The sequence below is a fragment of the Urocitellus parryii genome, chromosome 16 (assembly GCF_045843805.1).
Source record: "Urocitellus parryii isolate mUroPar1 chromosome 16, mUroPar1.hap1, whole genome shotgun sequence".
Taxonomy (NCBI): domain Eukaryota; kingdom Metazoa; phylum Chordata; class Mammalia; order Rodentia; family Sciuridae; genus Urocitellus; species Urocitellus parryii.
In genome coordinates, this window is record NC_135546.1 from 14,516,712 (window position 1) to 14,537,846 (window position 21,135).

The 21,135-nt window shown below is 47.5% G+C and overlaps 1 protein-coding gene across 1 annotated transcript; it reads right to left on the reverse strand.

Moving 5' to 3' along the window:
* Nucleotides 1-203: 203 nt before the first annotated feature.
* Nucleotides 204-20,951, reverse strand: Sec13 (SEC13 homolog, nuclear pore and COPII component). The gene is made up of 9 exons (XM_026383118.2): nucleotides 20,865-20,951; nucleotides 18,090-18,134; nucleotides 15,848-15,963; nucleotides 11,066-11,217; nucleotides 10,407-10,540; nucleotides 5,933-6,066; nucleotides 5,693-5,816; nucleotides 5,221-5,367; nucleotides 204-4,304 (listed from the first exon to the last, which is right to left on the reverse strand). Exons 1-9 carry the CDS (start codon nucleotides 20,865-20,867, stop codon nucleotides 4,191-4,193), a joined length of 969 nt encoding a protein of 322 aa, XP_026238903.2. The 5' UTR covers nucleotides 20,868-20,951; the 3' UTR covers nucleotides 204-4,190.
* Between the last annotated feature and the right edge of the window lie 184 nt (nucleotides 20,952-21,135).

Consider the following 21,135-nt stretch of genomic DNA (forward strand, 5'->3'; position numbering starts at 1 on the left):
GCTCTCTGGCTGAGCCACACCTTGGCCTCAGAAGTGTTTTGAAAGCAAATCCAAGCATGGTGTCAGCTCATCCTTGGAAATAGCAGTGTTGACAGGTTACACGATGCACGTGGGTGGCTTGAATCAGGATCCAAAGTCCAGTTTTTGTTGAGACACTTCCCCTCCTCCACCCTTCCATTTCAAATCATTTATTTTTAAAAAAGTTGTTTGTCCTGTACCACGTCCCACACTTTGAACTTTGTTGGTTGCTTTCTCATGGCATTGATTAACTTCTGCCCCGCCCCCAGTGCTTTCTGGAAACTGGCAGCTACACCTGTTCCTGGACACTTGGACTCACCCCTTTTAGTGTGAAAACATCTTCCTGGTGCTATGAATCTACCGCTGTGCCACACTGCAAGGCTGTTAACATTGGCTGGTTCTATTTTTCTTAAGGATAATTCACGGGCATCACCAGATCCATGCTTGTTGAGGTTCCCCATTATTACCCTTCCACCTAAGGGTCTTACTACCCTTGTCCACACCCATGATTAGGGGTTACAGATGGCCTAGCGCCCTTCCGTGTTTATTAGCACTTTTTCCTTCAGCAGTTACTTTATTACCTGGATATACAGGAAAGGCAAGACAATGGCTTCATCATTTTTCTACTTAGGAAGTGCTAGAAAGCCAACCTTTGAAAATTACTGTCATTTTCCCATTACAAAGTCATGGGTTTTTATGTATGTTCTGTTTCAGTTAATTAGAGTCATTGGTCTTTTTGATGCTTCCCCATTTGACTAGTGGGTTCCTGGGTGCTTTGGGCAGTGACCCCAGAGTCTCTTCTTTTTTCCTTTAGTACAGGGAATTGAACCCAGAGTGTCCAACCACTGAGCCACATCCCCAACCTTTTTATTTTTTGAGACAGGTTCCCCCTATGTTGCTGAGGCTGGTTTTGAACTCAGTCCTCCTGCCTCAGCCTTTTGAATTGCTGGGATTATGGGTCTGCGCCACCATGCCTGGCTCCCACAGTCTTTAATAGCTTTCTTGCTTTCTGTCCCAGTAAGACATCTTGGGCCCATTTTGTGCATTTTCATGTCTCAGACCAAAAATCAACACCCCCCCCATACCTTTTCTTCCTTTTAAGGAAGACTTGGTTCCTGTCAGTGGCAAATAGTTTTTAGAGACCACAATCTAGGTGTCACGTTGATACCAGAGAGGTAAAGAGTGGCATGAGTTCATGTCTGCAGTTCTACTTTCCATAGTTTGAATCACCTCAACTTTGATCTGAAAATACTACATGGAAAATTCCAGAAATATGTATTTTCTATAATTTTGTTTCTATTTTGAGCTGGGGTCTCATTGTCATCAGGCTGGTCTTTCAAACTTGGGCTCAGGTGACCCACCTGCCTCCGTTGTAGCTATAACTATAGTCAGATGCACCCAGATGCACATTTTAAATAACTTCTGAACATTTTGAATAACTTCTATTGCATATGTTATAACTGTTTTAGTTTTCATTATTGTTGTTAATCTCTTATGTGCCCAGATTCTACTTGAACTTCATTAGAGCTATGTTTGTAGAGAGCTTAGTCCTGGTGGTGTCTTCAGTCATACACTGGGATCTTGGAACATGTGCATAAGGGGACTACTGCAGTTCCAGAGAAGGTCAAAAACCAGGTTTTTGTCCTTTCTTTCTCCATTATTCTGAGACATTGATTTCTGATTACCTTCACAAAATAACCTCTCTTGCTTGCTTTTACTATGGCAACATACTTTCAGAATAAAGGATAGTTCAGTAACTGCTAAGCATGAAACTATTTAATGCAGGCACTAGGGGTATAGAGTCAAAACATCTTTATCTTCTGGTTCCTGAGCTTGATATAAAACTTATATTTCATTCAAGGTTTTTTTCTAGTTTTTAAGAAATTTTCCTTCATGATTTTATTATAAAGCATTTACATGGTTCCAGAAATCAACCTTTAACAAGGGGCATTTGGAGAGTACATCTCTTGCCTGTCCCTTCTACTCTTCCTTTTCCTCTGTAACTATCTTGTTGTGACTTTCTTTGAAAGTGTGTTGCTTCAATTTCCAAATGTCCAAGGATTTTCCATGTATGTTGTTGATTTCTATTTCTAGTTTCCTTTCATTCTTGTCAGAGTATGTCCTATGTGATTTTTGTAGCTTGAGGTTTGTTTCAAGGTCCAGAAATTGTATCCAGGTGCAAGGAATGAAGGCATTGTGGGTGGGTGCTGTGTTGAGGCAGCTGGGTCAGGCTCTGAGCTATGGCTTTGTGGATTCTAACCTTGCAGATGCTTGCTGGAAGAGGAGTGTGGAGATTGCCCACCAAAATGGTAGATTATTTCTCGCATTTCAGATCTGTTGTGTGTATCCACACAGGATTACATCTCTATTCCCCTTATATTTGTTGTTCTAAAGTCTCTTTTGCCTTTTGATTAATATCTGTACATTACATACATTTTTATCTAGTACCAGGCACTGAACACAGGTGCTTTACCACTGAGCTACATCCCCAGCCTTTTTAAAAATTTTTACTGTGGCGCTGGGATTGTGGCTCAGCGGTAGAGTGCTTGCCTAGCACGAGCTGGACCCGGGTTCGATTCTTAGCACCACATAAAAATAAAGGCATTGTGTTGTGTCCATCTACACCTAAAAAATCAATATTTAAAAAATTTCTCTGATGTGGAGGCTGGTCTCACAGGTAAGTGCCACACTGTGCCTGGCTGTTATTTTTCAGTGCTCTACTACTGAGGCATGTCCCCAGCCTTAAGGGGGCCTTAGAGATTTTTTTTTTTCTCTTTTGTGATGGGGTCAGACTGGCCTTCGAAGTAACTGTAGATGGGCACCACCCCACCCAACTAATTTGGTTTAAGTCTCCCATTGTCATACTTCGTAGCAGTAATTTTGTATTGGATACTGAACACTGTTAAGAGCTGCATTTTTTTTTTTCCCTACAGAATGTTGGGCTTTGGAATTATTTGTGTTTGGTCCTCTTCATGGTTGCTTTTCAGGTCTGGCTCGGTCTTTGCCATAGAGCTCATTCACGGTGTGTTACTGGGGCATGAGGCTGCCTTCTCCTAGGGCTGTATCATGAAGTCGTTACACTGTCAGGAGGTGAGCAAGGGCCAGAGATTGGCCTGTTGCTTTCTGGCCACTAGTTACCATTACAAGCACGAAGTGTCCTGCCACGTTGCCTTGACTCGGCTAGGTGGTGTGAGCTACGGAGCACACGGCTTGCTGCAGCTGACTTGACCAGCAGCAGCCATGGTGGGAAGACAAAACCATTCTCCATTTGTTGAGGGCATCTGGCACTAGATCTAGGAAGCCTGTCCTTTGCTTACAGAGCAGAACTTATTAGGAAAGGCAGACCTGGACTTGAGGCTAACCCGAATCAGGGACACCCCTGTACTGAGGAGTGTGCATGCCAAGGGGTCAAATGGGACCACATCAGACTTGAACACTTCCACATAGCAAAGAACACTGGCAGGAGAAATTATCTTCATATTGGATAAGGGTAGAATACTTGAAAATTTACTCTAGATAAAGGTGGGTGTTTCTGTTCTCTGAAGGCCTCTACTGTCATTTCAACCAAAGTGCTTCCACTTTCTTCCGAAAAATAAGGGAAGGATGCAGTCAAGGGAATAGGGGTCCATGGTTCCCTGACCACATGCACCTCACCCCTCTCTGGAGCCCAACACTCTTATCACTTAGCAGCGCCTGGTCATGGCCCTTCTGGTCCACCCATCTGTGTCAACCTTCAGGGCAGAGTCCTCACAACTGTGGTGCCTTCAACATGAAGCGAATCTTGAAGGAACTCTGAGTGAGGCAGGTTGAGGTTTTTGCCTCGTTAGGGGTGTGTTAGGAAAATGAGGAATTGTAAGCAATATGATTTTTATTTAGTTTGGGAACAACCTCCCCCCAAGTAATGCCCCAACCCAAAGGTACATAAAAATGGCCAAAAGTATTTCAAAATAATAGATTTGAAGTCATTTGTAGTTTCTTCAGGACATCAATGCTTTGAGCCGGGCAGTAAATTACAAACCTCATGGAATTGTGTTAAGGCAGATGATCTGTGGTAGCATTTGTAAGTGTTCCTAGGAAGACGGTCCTGGTGGACCTGGGTGCTCCTCTTCCCACTTGCTTGGTCAGTTGTCCCAGGAAAGGGGCAGGTGGGGAACCAAGCCCCATCTGTGTTGTCACTGCTCATTCTGCTGGCCCTCTGTGACGGAAGCTGACACGGAGCCTTGGCCCTTATTCACGTCACTGATGCAGACCCACTGCCCGTCCACGGACTCCTTCCACAGGGTCACCTACAGGTTAGCACAGCGTGTGTCACTCATGAAAGAGCAGGAATGACACCCATGCAGCTGGAGGGAGAGGATGTCCCCAGACCAGGGAGCTGGTTATGGTTTCACACCCTGACTTCAACTTGGAGGTTAACATCTTAAAACTGGTCGTGAGTTTTAAATCACTAGTGTGCCACTTCTACATTGAGGAAATAGCTGAGAGCAGGCCCGATCTGTGTCTCTGCAGAGTAAAAAAAATCTAAAAGAACTCTTCCTTTGGAGATGGAACACTGGGTCCTTTGTAGGAAGCTTCACACTCCAGCATCTGTGCCTTGTAAAGGTTACCACACACATAAGTCTGGGCTTGGGGGGGGGGGGGGCGCGCGCGCTGATCTCGTAAGGACCTCAGCTGCCTGCAGAGGGTCCCCACCGTCTAGCAACACGTAAAGAATATGCTCAGTCAGCTTTAAAGGGGGCAGTTTCTGACCCAGGTTGTGTGCCTAAAGAAATGGTTAAGGGTGGTAAATCCTAGGTATACTTTACCCCTTCCCTCCTGTACACAGATTTAAAAAAGTGATTAGGAATGTTATTATTCCCTGAGGACCTCTCATCATACAGGGTGGGCTGTCATTCCAGCCCTCGCCACTCTGGTTCATACTTCATGTGGAAGTATGACATGAAGGTCTCAGGCTTATAAAAAGTAAGTACCCTAGTGTAGACAAACTCTGAAAAGGGCTTGTACACGTCAGCTTTTTTTTTTGTACTGGGGATGGGACCCTCAAATGAATCCCTATTTTGAGATAGGTTTTCTCAGTTACTAAGTGCCTAACCACTGGGATGACAAGTGTGTACGAGCAGGAACAGCTTCTAATGTCCCTTCCAAGCCAGTGATCAGATAGACCTAGCTACAGCACACACCCTATGGATGGACCGGACCTACCTTATTGTCTCCACCGGAGACGGCCAGGATGTTGGCGGTGATGGACCAGCTCACATGCCACACCACGTCGTTGAACTTATGCAGTAACTTAGGTGACCACATATTGCCTGAGGCATCATCACAGGTCCAAATGAACACCCGGCCATCCTGGGAAAAGAGGCTGCAGTCAGGACTGTCTCCTTACCCAGCTTTGACGCTGGCATCCTTGCTTATCTACCCTGAGGAACTTAGGCACAAGAGAAAACACGAGCAGTGGTCTATTAAGCCACTTGTGGGGAAGTGCTCCAATGTTGGCATGCAGGGGACACAAAGTTGTGTCCATCACATACTAAAAAATATTTCACTGAAGAATGTTTTCACTTTAACATCAAATAAAAAAGCCTTGTGTAAGGGGGGAACCTGTCCCACATGATTCCTGCCTGGGTGCCTCCCGCTAGGCCATCAGGAAGGTGCCCAATGGGTCTGGCCTGACCTGGGAACAGCTGGCGATGGTGCTGGTGGGCAGGCCAATGGAGGGGGCCCAGGCAACATCCCGAACCCAGTCGCTGTGTGCCTCCAGCTTCTGCTCTTCTTTCCACTGGCCGTCCTCCTCCTCCCTGTGGGAACAGCGGAGGAGCAGGGAGCTGTGCCACCGTCCAGGTCACATTGTCACCCACCACTGGTAGAAATGCGGTGGTGGGAACAGAGGTGACCTTACACTCAAGCCACTCACTTCCACAGCTTGATGAGGTTGTCACAGCCCCCGGATGCAAACTTCTTGATGTAACTGGGCTTCTGTCCTGACGGCTGGTCGATGAGGCTTCCGGGGACCACGGCAGGGGCCCAGCTGACTGCATTGCAGCCAATCTGTAAAGAGGGACCCAGGTGACGAGCTCGCCCTTGTGCAGCAAAACACCTCTGTACACACCGGAGGCTGGTGGTCACGTCTCCAGGACTAGACAACATGGCCCTTGAGAGAAGAATTGAGCCCTGCAACTCTCCCTCACGGAAGCCTAACTTCGTGTACGCACATGTAGAATTAGGGACTTAAAGGTCACCTTTTCCAAATACATGAAAGGAGGCCACACTGGGGTCCATTAAAATTACACAGATAAGCCCTTGGCCTAATGAACTCTGAAGCACTCTGGAAACCCGGTCAAGAAACAACCACCCCCTACCTGAGAAGCCTCTCACTTTGTCCCCTCCTAACCCAGGCCCCCTCAGCTTTTCCGCCACCCATGCGCTCACTACATTAATCCATGTAATTAGGACAGTGCTGATTTTTTTCCTCTTCATAGTTTTCCGGTTGAACAAACCAGAGTCACCTGACCCCTAGGCCCAGTCGGGCTCTTCTGAATTCTTGAATGCTCATTTAGACAGAGGGCTGGGCTGGGCCACAGGCCTCCAGCGCTACTAGGAAGTGCCAGCTTGGCCACTCTGGGCTTCATTCTAATGTCATGAGCTATTGAATCCATATGCTCATTTGACAGGTTTTAGTTCACTTATTTTTGTTACTGGGGATTGAACTCGGGGGCACTTAACCACCGAGCTCCTCACCTTTAAAGTTTTTTTATTTTTTATTGAGAGAGTGTCTCACTGAGTTGCCAAGGGCCTGGCTAAGTTTCTCAGGCTGGCTCTGAACTCCTCCTGCCTCAGCTGGGATTATGCCACCAGACCCAACTCACTGTATTCTTGTCCCGCTCAGCGTGGCTCCTCTGACACAACCTTACTGTGTCCAACACAGCTCTGATCATTTCTCTACAGGTACGACGTTCTAGGCTTTCCCTGTACATTTCCTGCCTCAGACCTGGGATCCCTCTGGTTTGAGAAACTATTTCAAAATTATAATCTGGGTTCTAGGGATGCTCACAGTCCCAGAATTACATGTGGTTTTGTCTCATTCCACACAAAACTTTCTACTGCCAACATGGTTATGAAAGAAAAAAAAGACTTTGCAAATGTTTTTTCCCCATTCTCTCTCAACGCTGTTCATCCCCACCACTGGGGAGGGAGTCTAGGGGTGCTCTACTACCCCCCACCCAGCCTCCCTTTAATTGAGATGGACACAATATATTTTTATGTGGTGCCGAGGATAGAAACCAGTGCCTCACACACGCAAGGCAGGCGCTCTACCACTGAGCCCCAGCCCTCCCTCCTTTTTTTAAATTTATTTTTTAGTTCTCGGCGGACACAACATCTTTGTTTGTATGTGGTGCTGAGGATCAAACCCGGGCCACACGCATGCCAGGCGAGCGCGCTACCGCTGGAGCCATATCCCCAGCCCCCTCCCTCCCTTTAATTGAGACAGAGTCTGGCTACATTGCTCAGGCTGGCTTCCAGCTTGTGATCCTCTTGCCTCAGCCTATCAGTAGCTGGGATTATAGGTGTGCCCTTGTGCCCAACTCCCTTGAATATTTTATGTTTTTGGTACCAGGAGTTGAATCCAGAGGTGCTTAAACACTGAGCCATATCCCCAGCCCATTTTATTTTTTGAGACAGGGCCTTGCCATGGTTTTGAGGCTGGCTTTGAACTTGTGATCTTCCTGCCTCAGCCTTGTGAGCTGCTGTGATTACAGGCATGTGCCACCACACCTGGCTTGGATACTTTATGTGGCCTTCTCTGGTGCTCAGATAAACCCAGGGCCTTGTGAATACTAGGCACACACTATCACTGAGCAGTACCCCCAGTCCTGAACTCCTTTTTCTTATGCATGAATCTGTGATAATCTAACATGGTTTTGCCCAACTTGTTTTGTTTAAAGTCCAATAATTTTACTAGAATTATGTCTTTCTTGGTGACTCTGGGTTGATGTTCTTTTTTGGTACCAGGTATTGAACCCAGGGGCACTGATCCAAATCCCCAGCCATCTTTATATTTTGAGACAGGGCCCAAGTTGCTGAGGCTGGCTTTGAACTCAATCCTCTTGCCTAGCCCCTGGGATTACAGGTATGTGCCATCGTGCCTGGCGTGGGGTGATGTTCTTAAATACAGAATTAGATCTCTTAATCAAGTTTCAAATCCTTTAAAGGTTTTCTTGAATCTTTTTAGTATTTCGTTTTCTTCAGAGACTTATTGGTATATTTCCCATTTGCCTCTATGAAAAGCTTGCTCCTGTACTTCTAATTTCATGCTTTCTATTTCCAATTCTTTCCTGAATTCTGTTTCTTCATTTTCGAGTTTCTCTAATTTTGACTTTTTTTTTTTTTGGATACCAGGGATTGAACCCAGAGTTGCTTAATCAATGAGCCACATTCCCAGCCCTTTTTATTTTTTGGTGGTGTGTGTAGTGTGAGTGTTTTAAATTGTTGTTCTTTTATACATGATAGAGTGTATTTTCACCTATTATACATATAACTTCCCTTTCTTGTGGTTGTACGAGTTTCGATGGTTGTGTATTCATTTAAGAACATAGGAAAGTTATGTCTGATGCATTTTACTGCTACTTTCCTATTCCCATCTGCCCTCCTTCTCCACCTAATCCAATGAACTTCTGCTTTTCCCTCCCCTGCCCCCTTATCATGTGTTACCACCCACATATCAGAGAAAACATTCTGCCTTTTGTTTCTTGGGATTGGCTTATTTCACTTAGCATGACGGTCTCCAGTTCCATCCATTTACCAGCCAATGCCATAATTTAATCTTTATGGCTGAGTAATACTCCCGTGTGTGTGTGTGTGTGTGTGTATGTACACATATATAAAATGAATGATCTGGGAAGGGTGGGCAGGTGTGCCTGTCCTGATTCTTCTTTGGGAATACCCCTGGGCATACACACCCACCCCACATTTTCTTCATCCATCTGTTGGAGGGTACCTAGGTTGGTTTCCATAGCCTAGCTTTTGTGAATTGAGCTGCTATAAACATTGATGTGGCTACTTTTTGAGTCAGGGTCTAAGTTGCCGAGGCTGGCTTCTAACTCACAATCCTCTTGCTTTAGCTTCCTGAGCTGTTGGGATTACAGGCATGTGCCACCAGGCTGGGCTCTCCTGATTTATATACATATCTCTTAGCTTGATTTGCAACAGTGGTAACAGTTTGATTCTTTATGTGGGCATGTCTTTGCAGTGTACTCTCCTTGTAGGGATATTATTTGTGTAATTTTTCTTGGTGTGTCTGTGGTGCTGGGGATGGAACTCGGGGCCTTGAGCATGGCAGGCAGCACCAACCGTTACTAACCTACTCCCAGCCTAGTTTTCTGGTCTAACCTCTTCTATCCTTCTGTGTCCCTAACTGGCTCAATTCTGATTTCACCCCAGCAGTCTCCCCTTGTGACAGGACTTGCAGTTCTTTAGTCTTTCCCACTGTGGTTCAAGAGAGTACAAGACCCTCCCAGGCATCTCTCTAAAGAGGACATTGAAATGGCTAGAACCACAGCAAAGATGCCCATTTTGATGAGCAAAATGAAAACACCAACCACAGCAACCACCACCTCACACCCACCAGGACAGCACTGACCACAGAGATGGCTGTTGGTGAGGATGTGGAGGAGGAGTACCTCGTGCTGCTGGTGGGAACACAGGATGACTACGTGGCTCAGCAAATTCACCTCAGTGCACCCAGGGGAAACCCACCCGTTGATACAGAAACCTGTCCCTGAACATTCACAGTAGCATCTGGTCATGACAGCTGAAGGTGCCCATCAGCTGGGGAATGGCCAAACATGACATGAACAGCCACAGTGGGAGCATGACTGGCCATAGAAAGGAACATGCAAGACATGCTGTGACTTGGGTGAGCCCTGAGAATCTCACAATTGTTAGTTCCTCCTTTCATTCATGAGTTTGTGAGAACAAGGCACAAGGCAGGGGCTCCATAGGTGCGTCCCCCACTGTCCACACTGTTTTCTGGACAGTTTCAAACTTAAGGTCCAATGCCCAGGAGCACATGGAACTCAGACACTGTGATGCTTTCTATAGCCACCTCAACTCTAGGGGTCCCAGTGGCTGTTGCAGGGCGTGTTGACCAAGCCGTCCACAGCTAAGGCAACAGGGGGGGTGGGCTGCTGCTGCCCCAGCCCTCCCCACCGGGGGGCTTACCAGGAGGAGCCAGTGCTAACCCTGCCCTGGGCAGCAGAGGCTGTGCACCTGCTCGGGCTTCAGAACAGGAGGCTCAAGCATGTGACCAGCAGCCCTCCTGGCCCACAACTCACCACCCCCAAGGCCACACACAGCACTACCCTCTGCATGAAGGCAGGGGCTGGACTTACAGTGTGAGCGTTGTTGATCTTCTTCACTTCCCACTGGCCTTCCCCGGTGTAGGTCAGCAGGGAGATGGCCCCATCCGAGCTCCCGCAGGCCAGGATCAGGCCGTAGTCATGGGGGGCCCAGCACACAGAGTTCACTGCAGAGGGAAGGAAGGAAGGAAGGAAGGAAGGAGGGAAGGAGGGAAGGAGGGAAGGGGCAGTGAGTGGGGACAGCAGGCGCGGAGCCGCAGACCATCAGTTTCCGAGATCTATGGCTTTACTACGTTTCTAAAATAATTGTAGGGATCACTGCGGGCAGTTGTGATTTTGTCAAAGACACAATTATCTACTAACGCTATCATTTCATCGTTGGTCTTCAAAAGAGTAGAAGGAAAACCACCTGAGAATAAAGGCTGGTACTTAAATGAATAAACCTTAAGGAAAATTCACTGTGTTGTGCTTACGCTTCTCATTTTCCTCTGGACTGGCTTTGGATTTGGGGCCTTATCCCAACCTGTAAGGGGCATCAACCCGAGATACCACAGCTAGGGTGGGAGTGAGGGACTAGCAGAAGGCCAACCAATCCCAGGGGACAGATAAGCCCCACTACAAGGGAGCTAGGGCTTCAGGAAGGACAGAGTCCCTCTTCACCCAGGGGTTGACTGCCCACCAGCCCCATGTACCGGAAGAGTCGTGTCCCGAGTGCTCATGGGTCTTCTCCCAGGTGCCGTTTTCCTCTTTCCAGATAATGACTTTCCGGTCGTAGGAGCAGGAGGCCAGGATATTGCCATACATGGGGTGGGCCCAGGCCACCTGCCACACAGGACCCTCATGCCTGCAAGGGGAGGGGTTGGAGCTGCTCAGGGCTCTGCCAGGCTCTATTCTGGACAAAACTAAATAAAGTCTGCCCAAGAATTCCAAAGGGGGGGCTGGGGCTGATCGGTAGAGTGCTTGCCTAGCATGTGTGAGGCCCGGAGTTCGATCCTCAGCACCACATAAAGATATTGTGTCCATCTACAACTAAAAAATAAATATTAAAAAAAAATTCAAAAAGGGACAGTACAGAATGACACTGCCACAGGGACACTTGCTAGACAGTGAGGACCCTAATGTCCCGAGAGGTTGAGCACCTTGAGGTCAGAGTCTTTTGACAGACAGGACTCCAGCAGCCTCCCTGTGGCAGCCAGGAGAAACCTCACTCTGATTGCGGCCAGCAGTGCCTGTGTCCACTGTTGTCTACACCCACAGGTGATCAGTACCTGTAGACGGAGTCACAATCCACTCTCCACACTCAGCTTGTGTGTGTTTTACTTTGATATTTTTCATCTGTTCAAAAGGCACGTCCTTCCCTTCTCTCCTCATCTATCCATTCACCTGCTGACAGGCATCATCTGCATAGGCTGCAGCAGGCCTGGCACGGGGGCTGCTCCTGTGGTCAGGGAGGGCTGCATGCTTAGCACACAGCGGGCAGCCTGCAGGTACTCAGGCCCCTGCAAACCCACTCCCCACTCCCCAGCTCTGGACTTCGGGCCAGGGTCAGATCTCCCTGTGGCTTTTTTTTTTTTTTTTTTCGGATTTGTTTTTTAGTTGTAGATGGACACAATACCTTTATCTTATTTATTTTTATGTGGTGCTGAGGATCGAACCCAGGGCCTTACACCTGCCAGGCAAGTGCTCTACCACAGAGCCACAGCCACAGCCCCTTGACTTTGTCTCTTGATTTAAAAATGGACCTATCAATAAGATTTCTTTCACAAGGTGGTCACAAGGGTTAAATGTGATAACTCACATACAAAGCTTAGAAAAATGCATGGTACAAAAAGAAAAAAAAGGATGTGGGGGGAAAAGGTACACTCACACATTGCTGGTTGGGACTGCAAATTGTCGCAACCATTATGGAAAGTGGTTTGGAGATTCCTCAGAAAACCTGGAATGGAACCACCATTTGATCCAGTTATCCCCCTCTTTGGTTTATACCTGAAAGACTTAAAATCGGCATACTACAGTGTCACAGCCACATCAATGTTTATAGCAGCTCAATTCACAACAGCTAAACTATGGAACCATCCTGGGTACCCTTCAACAGATGAATGGATAAAGAAAATGTGGTGCATATACGTAATGCAATCCTACTCAGCCTTAAAGAAGAATGAAATTACGGCATTTGCTGGTAAAAAGATGGAGCTGGAGAATATCATGCTGAGTGAAATTAGCTAATCCCCCTCCAAACCAAAGGCTGAATGTTTTCTGATATGCAGATGCTAACTCAATAAGGGGGGGGGTGGCGGCTAGGAAAGAACAGAGGTACTTTAGAATAGACAGAGTGAAGGGAGGAGAGGGGGTAGGGGGTAGGAAGGAGAGTAGAAAGAATCTCAGACATTATTACCCTACGTACATATATAACTACATGACTAGTGTGATTCTACATCATGTACAACCAGAAGAGTGAGACATTATGCTCCATTTACATATGATGCATCACAGTGCATTCTACTGTCATGTATAATGAGAATTAAAAAAAAAAAAGACACTTAGCCTTTAGCTCTTAAATTTAAATGAGAGTGTTAAAAGTGTGCTGCGAGTCCCTAAGAGCACTGTTAAGACAATGACAAGACATGAAGTGCTCCTGAATGGCAGCGGTGTGTCACCCACAACCCCACACACTGTGCAATCCTCATGGCCACCATTTCAGAATCTCACCCTGTGGGTTTGCTTTCTACAGGTACTTGTGATGCCAGTATCTTGGGTTCAAGTTCCTCTAAAGAGCAGACCTTAGAAAAGGGGTGTGTGTAGGCAATTTGTTTTGGAAAACAATCCTATAACTAGGAAGAGAAAAAAAATGGTGAAAGGGGAAACCAATCCACTGTTATATTTTTGAGCCAATTCCTACAATGTGGATTTGGGAGTATCAACTGCTGGGAACCTTTACAGAATCACGGGGAATACACCCCAATATTGTCTGGCCAAGGCAGGGAAGCAGCAGCATATGTCTACTGGCTCTAATGCTATAATTTAATAGGAACATCACTGACCTGGACCTCAAGGTTTACATAAGACTTGGAATGTCGAGATGTCTTATTCCGCCAGACTCATCTCTACCACCCCCTTGGTATTTCTCTGAAGTAATTAAAGTCAGATTTCTTAATGACACATGCACACTCATGTTCACAGCAGCACAACTCAGAAGAGCCAAATCATGAGAACCAGCCTAGCTGTCAGTCAACAGATGAATGGATTAAAAAATGTAGTATAGGGGCTGGGGCTCAGCGGTAAAGCGCTCGCCTTGCACGCACAAGGCCCTGGGTTTGATCCTCAACACCACATAAAAATAAATAAGTGAAATAAAGGTATTGTGTCCAACTATAACTAAAAAATAAAAAATATATTTTTTAAATGTGGTATACGTACACACAATGGAGTTTTATTTGGCCTAAAGAAAAAAATTATGTAATTTTCAGGAAAATGGATGAAACTGGTAAGCATATGTTAATTGAAATATACCAGACTCAGAAAATCAACAGTCATGTTTTCTCAATTATGTGAAAGGTGGAAAGAAAAACATGGAAAAAGGATTTCATGAAAATAGAAGGGGGACCAGTGGCTCGGGAGGCTGAGGCAGGAGGACCACAAGTTCAAAGCCAGCCTCATCAACAGCAAGGCACTAAGCAACTCAGCGAGACCCTGTCTCTAAATAAAACAAAAAATAAGGCTGGGGGTGTGGCTCAGTGATCAAGTGCCCCCAGGTTCAATCAATCCCCTGTACCCCACCCCAGGATGGGGTAGAAAAAGGAGGGAGCCCTTTAGGATAGAAAAAGTGAATTACGGAGAGAAACTAGAGGTACTGGTGATTGATTTGATCAAATCATCATTGGGGTGGGGGAGACCACCAAACCAAACCCGCTCAATGCCAGGAGATGCCCTTGGTTACTTCTCTGCCCTAGAGCAGCAGCCACTGCCCCCTGGCTGGACAACACTATGTTCCCAACACCTGCGAAGGAGCTGCTGATGGCATTGAACGGACCTGAGTCCCAGCAATGGGCAGAGTTCTGACGGAAGCACATGTTTGGCTGTGTCTTTCACATCATTTGAGCACGAGGAAAACCTGCAGGGAGCTCAGCTCCTGCACAGGACTCTGGCAGCTGGCTCCTCAGTCACTTGTCCTCAACACTCAGGTGGAGGGTGACTTTCAGTCTCATTTCCCCAAATGGGTGATTTAGTCTGCTTTAACGCAGCTCAATACATCCTGGCACCTCTGTCAGGGCTCTGCTCCTGGGCAATCTAGCAAGGTCAGGGATGCTCAGAAGAGGGCACAAAAGAGACAGAAGCAAGCTGACCACGCCAACCCCCTGATCTTGAAATAGGAACCCAGACACCGAAATCAACAACCGATAAGCCCACAGATGGTGTGACTGACTCTAGTGGCACATCTAATAACCATTGTGATGCAAAGTCACGGTATTGTAAGAGCTACAACTGCAATGTAAAATGAAAATACCTGTGACATCCATTGGTGCCAAAGTGACAGGCACTACAAACACTACTGTGGATTCTGCTGCACCTCCAAAATTGAAGGAAGTGTGAAATATCAGTCACGAAAAATAAAGGTGATTCTTTTCCCCCTTGCTCCAGTTCCCCGAACCCTGTGTTCTTCCCACAGCACCTTGTGGATCTCAGGTTAAAACCCACAACTCTGTGAAAGGCAGGGAACTTGGGGGTGAGCATAAAAGTGATTCAGGATCTCAGTAGGGAGAAGGGGAAATCAAACATTCAATCAACACCTGCCATTGGCAAACAGAACAACAGATTAAAAAGTTTATTCTTACAGTAAAGCTCTTGAGATCACATAGGCTAAACCATATAAAATGGCATCGTTTACCACTTTTTTTTTTCCACATTCTTTTTTTGGGCCAGGGATTGAACCCAGGGGCACTTCAGTAGTGAGTCACATCCCCAGCCTTTTTTATTTTTTTGAGAGACAGGATCTTGCTCAGTTGCTGAGGCTGCCCTCAAACTTGTCATCCTCGTGCCTCAGCCTTCCAAGTTGCTGGGATCATAAGCACGAGCCCCCCACACCCACTGTTTAAATGTATCAGTACCTGCTCACACTGAAGATGAACTGGGGGCTGGCTGTGTAACACATGCTCCTTGCGAAGGAAGCAGGATGAGCCCATCTTGAGGGTATGTAGATAAGGATTCAAGAGGTACACTGCCTCACTTGCCCCAGGTCCTCTAGTAGGAGTGTGGGTGCAGATCCGGGACTCACAGCTGGATCCACCTGTGCCCTTAGCTGCATCCCCCTGAGGGGCATATGCTGAGGTCAACTGGGGTGCTGGGACCCAGCCATCTTTGCTAAATATACTTTGGGGTTGCTCTGAATCCTGGCTCCATCCTTTTCTCAGGCTCAAGGCAGGGCCTGAGGTGTCACATGATTCTGGCAAACCTTCTCTGGGCTTGCCCACACTTACCCCCTGAGGTCGGCGATGAGGATCTGTCCCCCGTTGCGCACATCGAAGATTTTGACGGACCTGTCTGAGGAACAGGTTGCCAGGCGGGTGCCATAGTAGTCCATCTGGGCATCATGCTGCAAAGGGAGGACAGCTTAGGAAGCCTGCAGGCTGGGCAGGTGGGGTGAGGGCAGTCACCAGACAGAGACTAGTTTGGACTAATCTACCCGGAACTCACTTTTTGGTATTGGGAATTGAACCCAGGGGCACTTTACCACTGAGCCACCTCTCCAGCCCTTCTTAAGACAGGGTCTTGCTAAGCTGATGAAGCTGCTCTGAATTCTCCTGCCTCAGCCTCCCAAGTCCCTGGGATTACAGGTGTGCGCCACTGCCTCCAGTCACCCAAAACTAATTTGATCCCAAAGAATTGTCATCACTAGGCAAGGAGATACTCTCTGATAAGTGATGTCTTTCCAAAAGGGACAAAACAAACCATACTCAGCTGATTTTACATACCCTTTATACATTCTCAGGAAGGTCTCTTTAATCCTGTTCTGTTGGGTGAAGATGGGGAAACCAAAGCTGGCCCAGTCCCCCTTTCTCCTTTCTCTCAGGCTCCATGGTGTATTGGGAAAGGTACACCAAGGTCCAGCTCAGCCGCAGAACCCAAGGCTAACACTTGAAAATAGGTCCCAGACAGGTCCTCGGGACTACACACAGGGTCCCACTCAAGATATTTAGGTTCCTGACTCCACCCAGAGGCCCTTTTCCATACTGTTGTGCCTAGTAACTCTGACTCCCACCCAACGGAAACACCACCTCAGGTGTCACTGGCTGTGCCACTCGTGAACCAGATTCCCAATGCTGCCTGACCACCCAGAGCTGGGCTGGCTCCTGCCCACAGCCCCTTCTCTCTGGGTGATAATTCCTCTGAGGCACTGTGCCTACTGCCTTCTACCCTGGCCCTTCTGCTTGCAGGCTCTCCCTATTCCAAGGATGCTATTCCCTAGCTGTCCCGCCTGGAGGGTTTCAGAAGTGATTAGCTGTCACCCCTGTGGTCACCATGAGCAAGCGTGCCCTGTGAAAGGAAGCATTCCGTGTGTCTGCCTCGGCCCTCCTTTCTCACTGCCCCACCCATGGAAAACTGACTCCTCTTTGGAAATCAGCCCCCCTCCCCTGCTGTGTTGGGTCTGGCTTTCTGGGGGGCAGGCAGTGCAGGTGCATTCCCTAGGTTCTTCTCCAGCAGGTGCTACCACACTGTGAGAGGAAGCAAGGCATAATACCAAAGAGATTCAAATCCTAGCTCCTTATCTGCTGTGCAACCTTTGGGTAGCGACCTCACCTCCTTCAGCTTTAATTTCCATATTTAAAAATGGTCTAATGACTGCTCTCTTCTTCAACATTTGTAAGGCAGTCTGAAGGAGATATGAATGAAAAGTACTTAGTATGGGGTCTGATGTTTAGTAAGCAAATGTCCATAATTATGATTTTGCCTCACCTGCTTCCTAAACTCATGCAAGTAGGTAGCATAGCCACTATTCTTCCCATGAGGCTTACAAAAGTTAAGACAGTAGTAATAGAGCCTCACACTGGATCTTCCTGCCCATAGCACCACGCTGTATCCAAGGAGGTATGGTCTCACAGCTAGACTGCTTGTGACTAAACCAGAAACAGATTAACTCTGCCATTAGGCCAATTCTCAGAAACCTGAAAGCAGCTATTGAGTGGCCAGGCTGAGGGTGGTAACCCAGCATGAAACACTGTTTAAGCCTGTGTCCTGCTCAAAAATTACCTGTATTCCGTGGCCCTACACGAAGCAGCTTGGGCTTCCACTGTGGCTGCTGGCTGGCTTTCTACATCATCTTCCTTCTCTCCTCATTTAAGCCCCTTTGCAGAGGGACCAAGAAGTGACAGCAGGAGGAAGACTGGGAAGGCAACAGTCAAGCCTCACACCCACTTGGCCTCCAACCCAGAGCAAGTTACTGTGTTGGCCAAAGACCAAGGGCTCTGAGTGACAAACTGCTCCTAAGCACCCCTCAGCAGGGAGATCAGACTATCATAGTCCTGCTAACTCAGACAACACTGCTGACACGGCTGGGAGAATGACCACGCCCCTGAGGCTACAGCCTGACTAGCAACCACTGTACAGCCAGACCTGGGTTCATAAAAATGATCAATAGAAAGGGGAATGAAAAATCCACGCTTTGTCCCTCCCACAGAAATGCCCATGCCCAAAGCCCCAGAGGGAGGATTAAATACTCACAATCATATCCTCATGGGATGTATCTACGGTGTTGATTACTGATACCTGGAATCAAAGATGGTGCTGGTAAATTAACTGACAGCAGAATGCAATATCTCCTCATTAAGTCCACTTTTTTTTTTTTTTTTTTAAGTTCTTGACTGCAAGAGGTAGTTGTCTTTGAAAAGTTTACATGGTAAGATAAATCTTTTAACATTATAGGAGTCCTAGGGGGTAGCGGTAGACACGGACTGGACCTAGATGAGAAGGAGCATTGGCCAGATGGCGAGGGGTGGGCGAGTACTGTCTAAGCACAGGGATAAACAAGCAAAGACCCAGAGGTCTGAGAGAGCTCGATGTGAACTGTGGAATGACAAGGTCTGCCTCTGAAGGTGAGGTGGAGCCTGGAGGGAGTTAGAGTCCATGTTCCCTTCTTGGATGGCAGCCTCTGAGGTCCCAGGCACTTTATGCATAACACGATTAACATCTATGACTTGGAGACTTGATTCAAACTTCTCCTGAGTCAGCTCCCTGGTCTACCACTTGTGATGGACTCTCACACCTAGTGGCATCCAGGTTCAATAGTTTGAAGGGCTGGGACACAGGTGTTACGGCATCAACCTCCTCATTCTGTGAGATGCAGCTCAAACGAGCCCCCCCATTAAAGATTCTCAAATCCTTGACTGGCTGGACTCTTGTATAATAGCCCCGCACACCTACAACACTTTGTGCTGTTTCTTCTCCCCACTAGAAGGGGAGCTCCCTGGAACCCTGCACTTAGTCACATGCAGTTTTGAAACCCTTCAAATCATCTATTGCAAACACAAGGAACTCGGTGACTATTTGCTGAATGAATACATGAACAAAAATTGACTACTTTTTCTTTGCTCAACCATTATTCTCTTAATTCACTGGATAGAAAAGGAGACTTGAAAAGATTTCAGTTTGGAACTGACATTTCTTTCCTTTTGATACTAGGGATTGAACCCAGGGATGTTTTACCACTGAGCCATACCCCTAACCTTTTTATTGATTTTATTTATTTTGAGACAAGGACTAAGTTGCCCAGACTAGCCTTGAACTTGTCATCCTGTCTTGGCCTCCCCAATTGCTAGGATTATAAGCACGTGCCACCACGACTGGCTGGTACTGACATTTCTTAATTATTTCACCCAGTTCATACTTTCTAGCACAAACCCCGCAAGTATAAAATCTGACTTCACTTTTCAGAAAGATGCATCACGGGAGAGGATGGTAGCAAAGCAGGTCAGAGGCGCATGCTGAGTAAGCTTCAGTTCTCTCATAAAATTCTAACACCTGCAAAAGTGGGCTCCCAGGGTCCTCAAATGCAGGAAAGGAAAAGGAGTCTCCTGTGCGTTGAACTGTCAGGATACAAAGTGCTTTCACATGTGCCCTGGGAGGTACCACGTGCAGAGTCAATTACAGTCACCTGACACACTAAGGCACTGAAGAAGCCCAGAGAAGAAGAAACACCTGTCAAAGTCTCAGAGCTGGGGAAAGAGTCATCCCCTAATCTACCAACTCCCAGCCACAATCCACAATCCACTAGACTCTGGTCCACTGAGAACATAAAATAGTTGTTGCACCGAATTCCCTAAATCCAATGGCTGAGAGTGAGTCAGGAAGAAAGTTTGCTGACAGATAGTCTCGTACTGAATTATTAAAGGACTTTAGAAGCAGCATTCATTTCTAACCACGTTCATCCACCAGCCAAGATTGGCGAACCATGCTTGTAAACAAGTGTGTTTTAAAGCCTTTTTTTCTCCCAAGCAGAATGCAATATCACCTCATCAATATCTCCTCCTCTTTATCTTGGTGGATAAAGAATAATAACCTGAATATAATATAATTAATATAATAATCTGTTATTATCACTGTTAAACAGTAAGAAGCAGCACTCAAAACCAATTCATCTTTTCAGAATCACAAGTAATTTAGAAGGAGGTGAACACTGAGAATAAGTGCTTCCAACTTTATTAAGCCTAAGAACCAGAAGCCAAAAGAGCAGCAGAGTAGCTCCCTGCAGAACAAGAACTAATCCCAGGGCTCTCATTCCTGGGTTCACGAAGGCTCCCTCAAACCTGCAGCTCGGGCATATCCACTTTCCTAAGAGCATGCATTTACCACAGGGTACCAAACTCAGTCTGCAGACTTCCATTCATTAGTTCATTCGTGCTCATTGAACTGAACAGTAAGCGGTAGACACCACAGAAATTTCAAACAACGGCGGCCTCACTCAGTTGGTCTTTCCTGAACCGCCCCTCATACCTGGGGACGCTGTGCTCAACTGGTCACAATTGAGCTGTTAGAGGTGGTAGGCGGCAGAATGGAACGGTTAGGAAGGTTCGAGAACTCAGCTCTGCCCCTGACCAGGTAGCTCTGCAAGAGGCTTTACCTCTCAGCGAAAGCTTTTCTCGTCTGCAGGGTGACGACACCTTCACGAGGCTCGGCGGGCGGAGATTACGAGCAACACCTGGGGTTTCTAAGGCCTCGATATGGCGTTTGGGGTTTTCAATGGCGGAAGGAAGAGGACGGGGATAAGAGGAAGGCAGGGCAGCGGCGCGGCCCGCAGAGCCCCGGGAGGTGCCGCGGCCTCGTCCGGGTCTCTCGCTCGGAAAGGTCCACAAGGACGCGGACAGAGCACCCAAACCTCCGAGTAATGAGGGGGAGCTGAACGGCCCCAGCCCGGGCTTTGAGCCTCAGCGTGGCCAAAGCCTTGGTGTGGTCCGAACCCTGCTCCGCGACCCCAGCTGAGCTGAGGCGAGAGCGACTCACCATAGCTGCTGCGAGAGCGACTCCCGGTCTCGGACGTGGCAGCCTGAGGCGTCGCGTCCGGGCGTCTCACTTCCGGCGCCGTGTGGGCAGGACTAATGGCCCGTCGCTCTGAAGCCTCCGGGTAGCAACACGCTCGGCTTGCGCGGAGGTCCGGCGTCTTCCACAGGCCGCGCCCCGCCCTCCTGTGGCTCCTCCTCTTTATCCTGGCGGAACGCGGGAGATCCACGGGGCGGGGTTCTGGTTGCCTAGGCGACCCGGGCGGAGGGCGGTT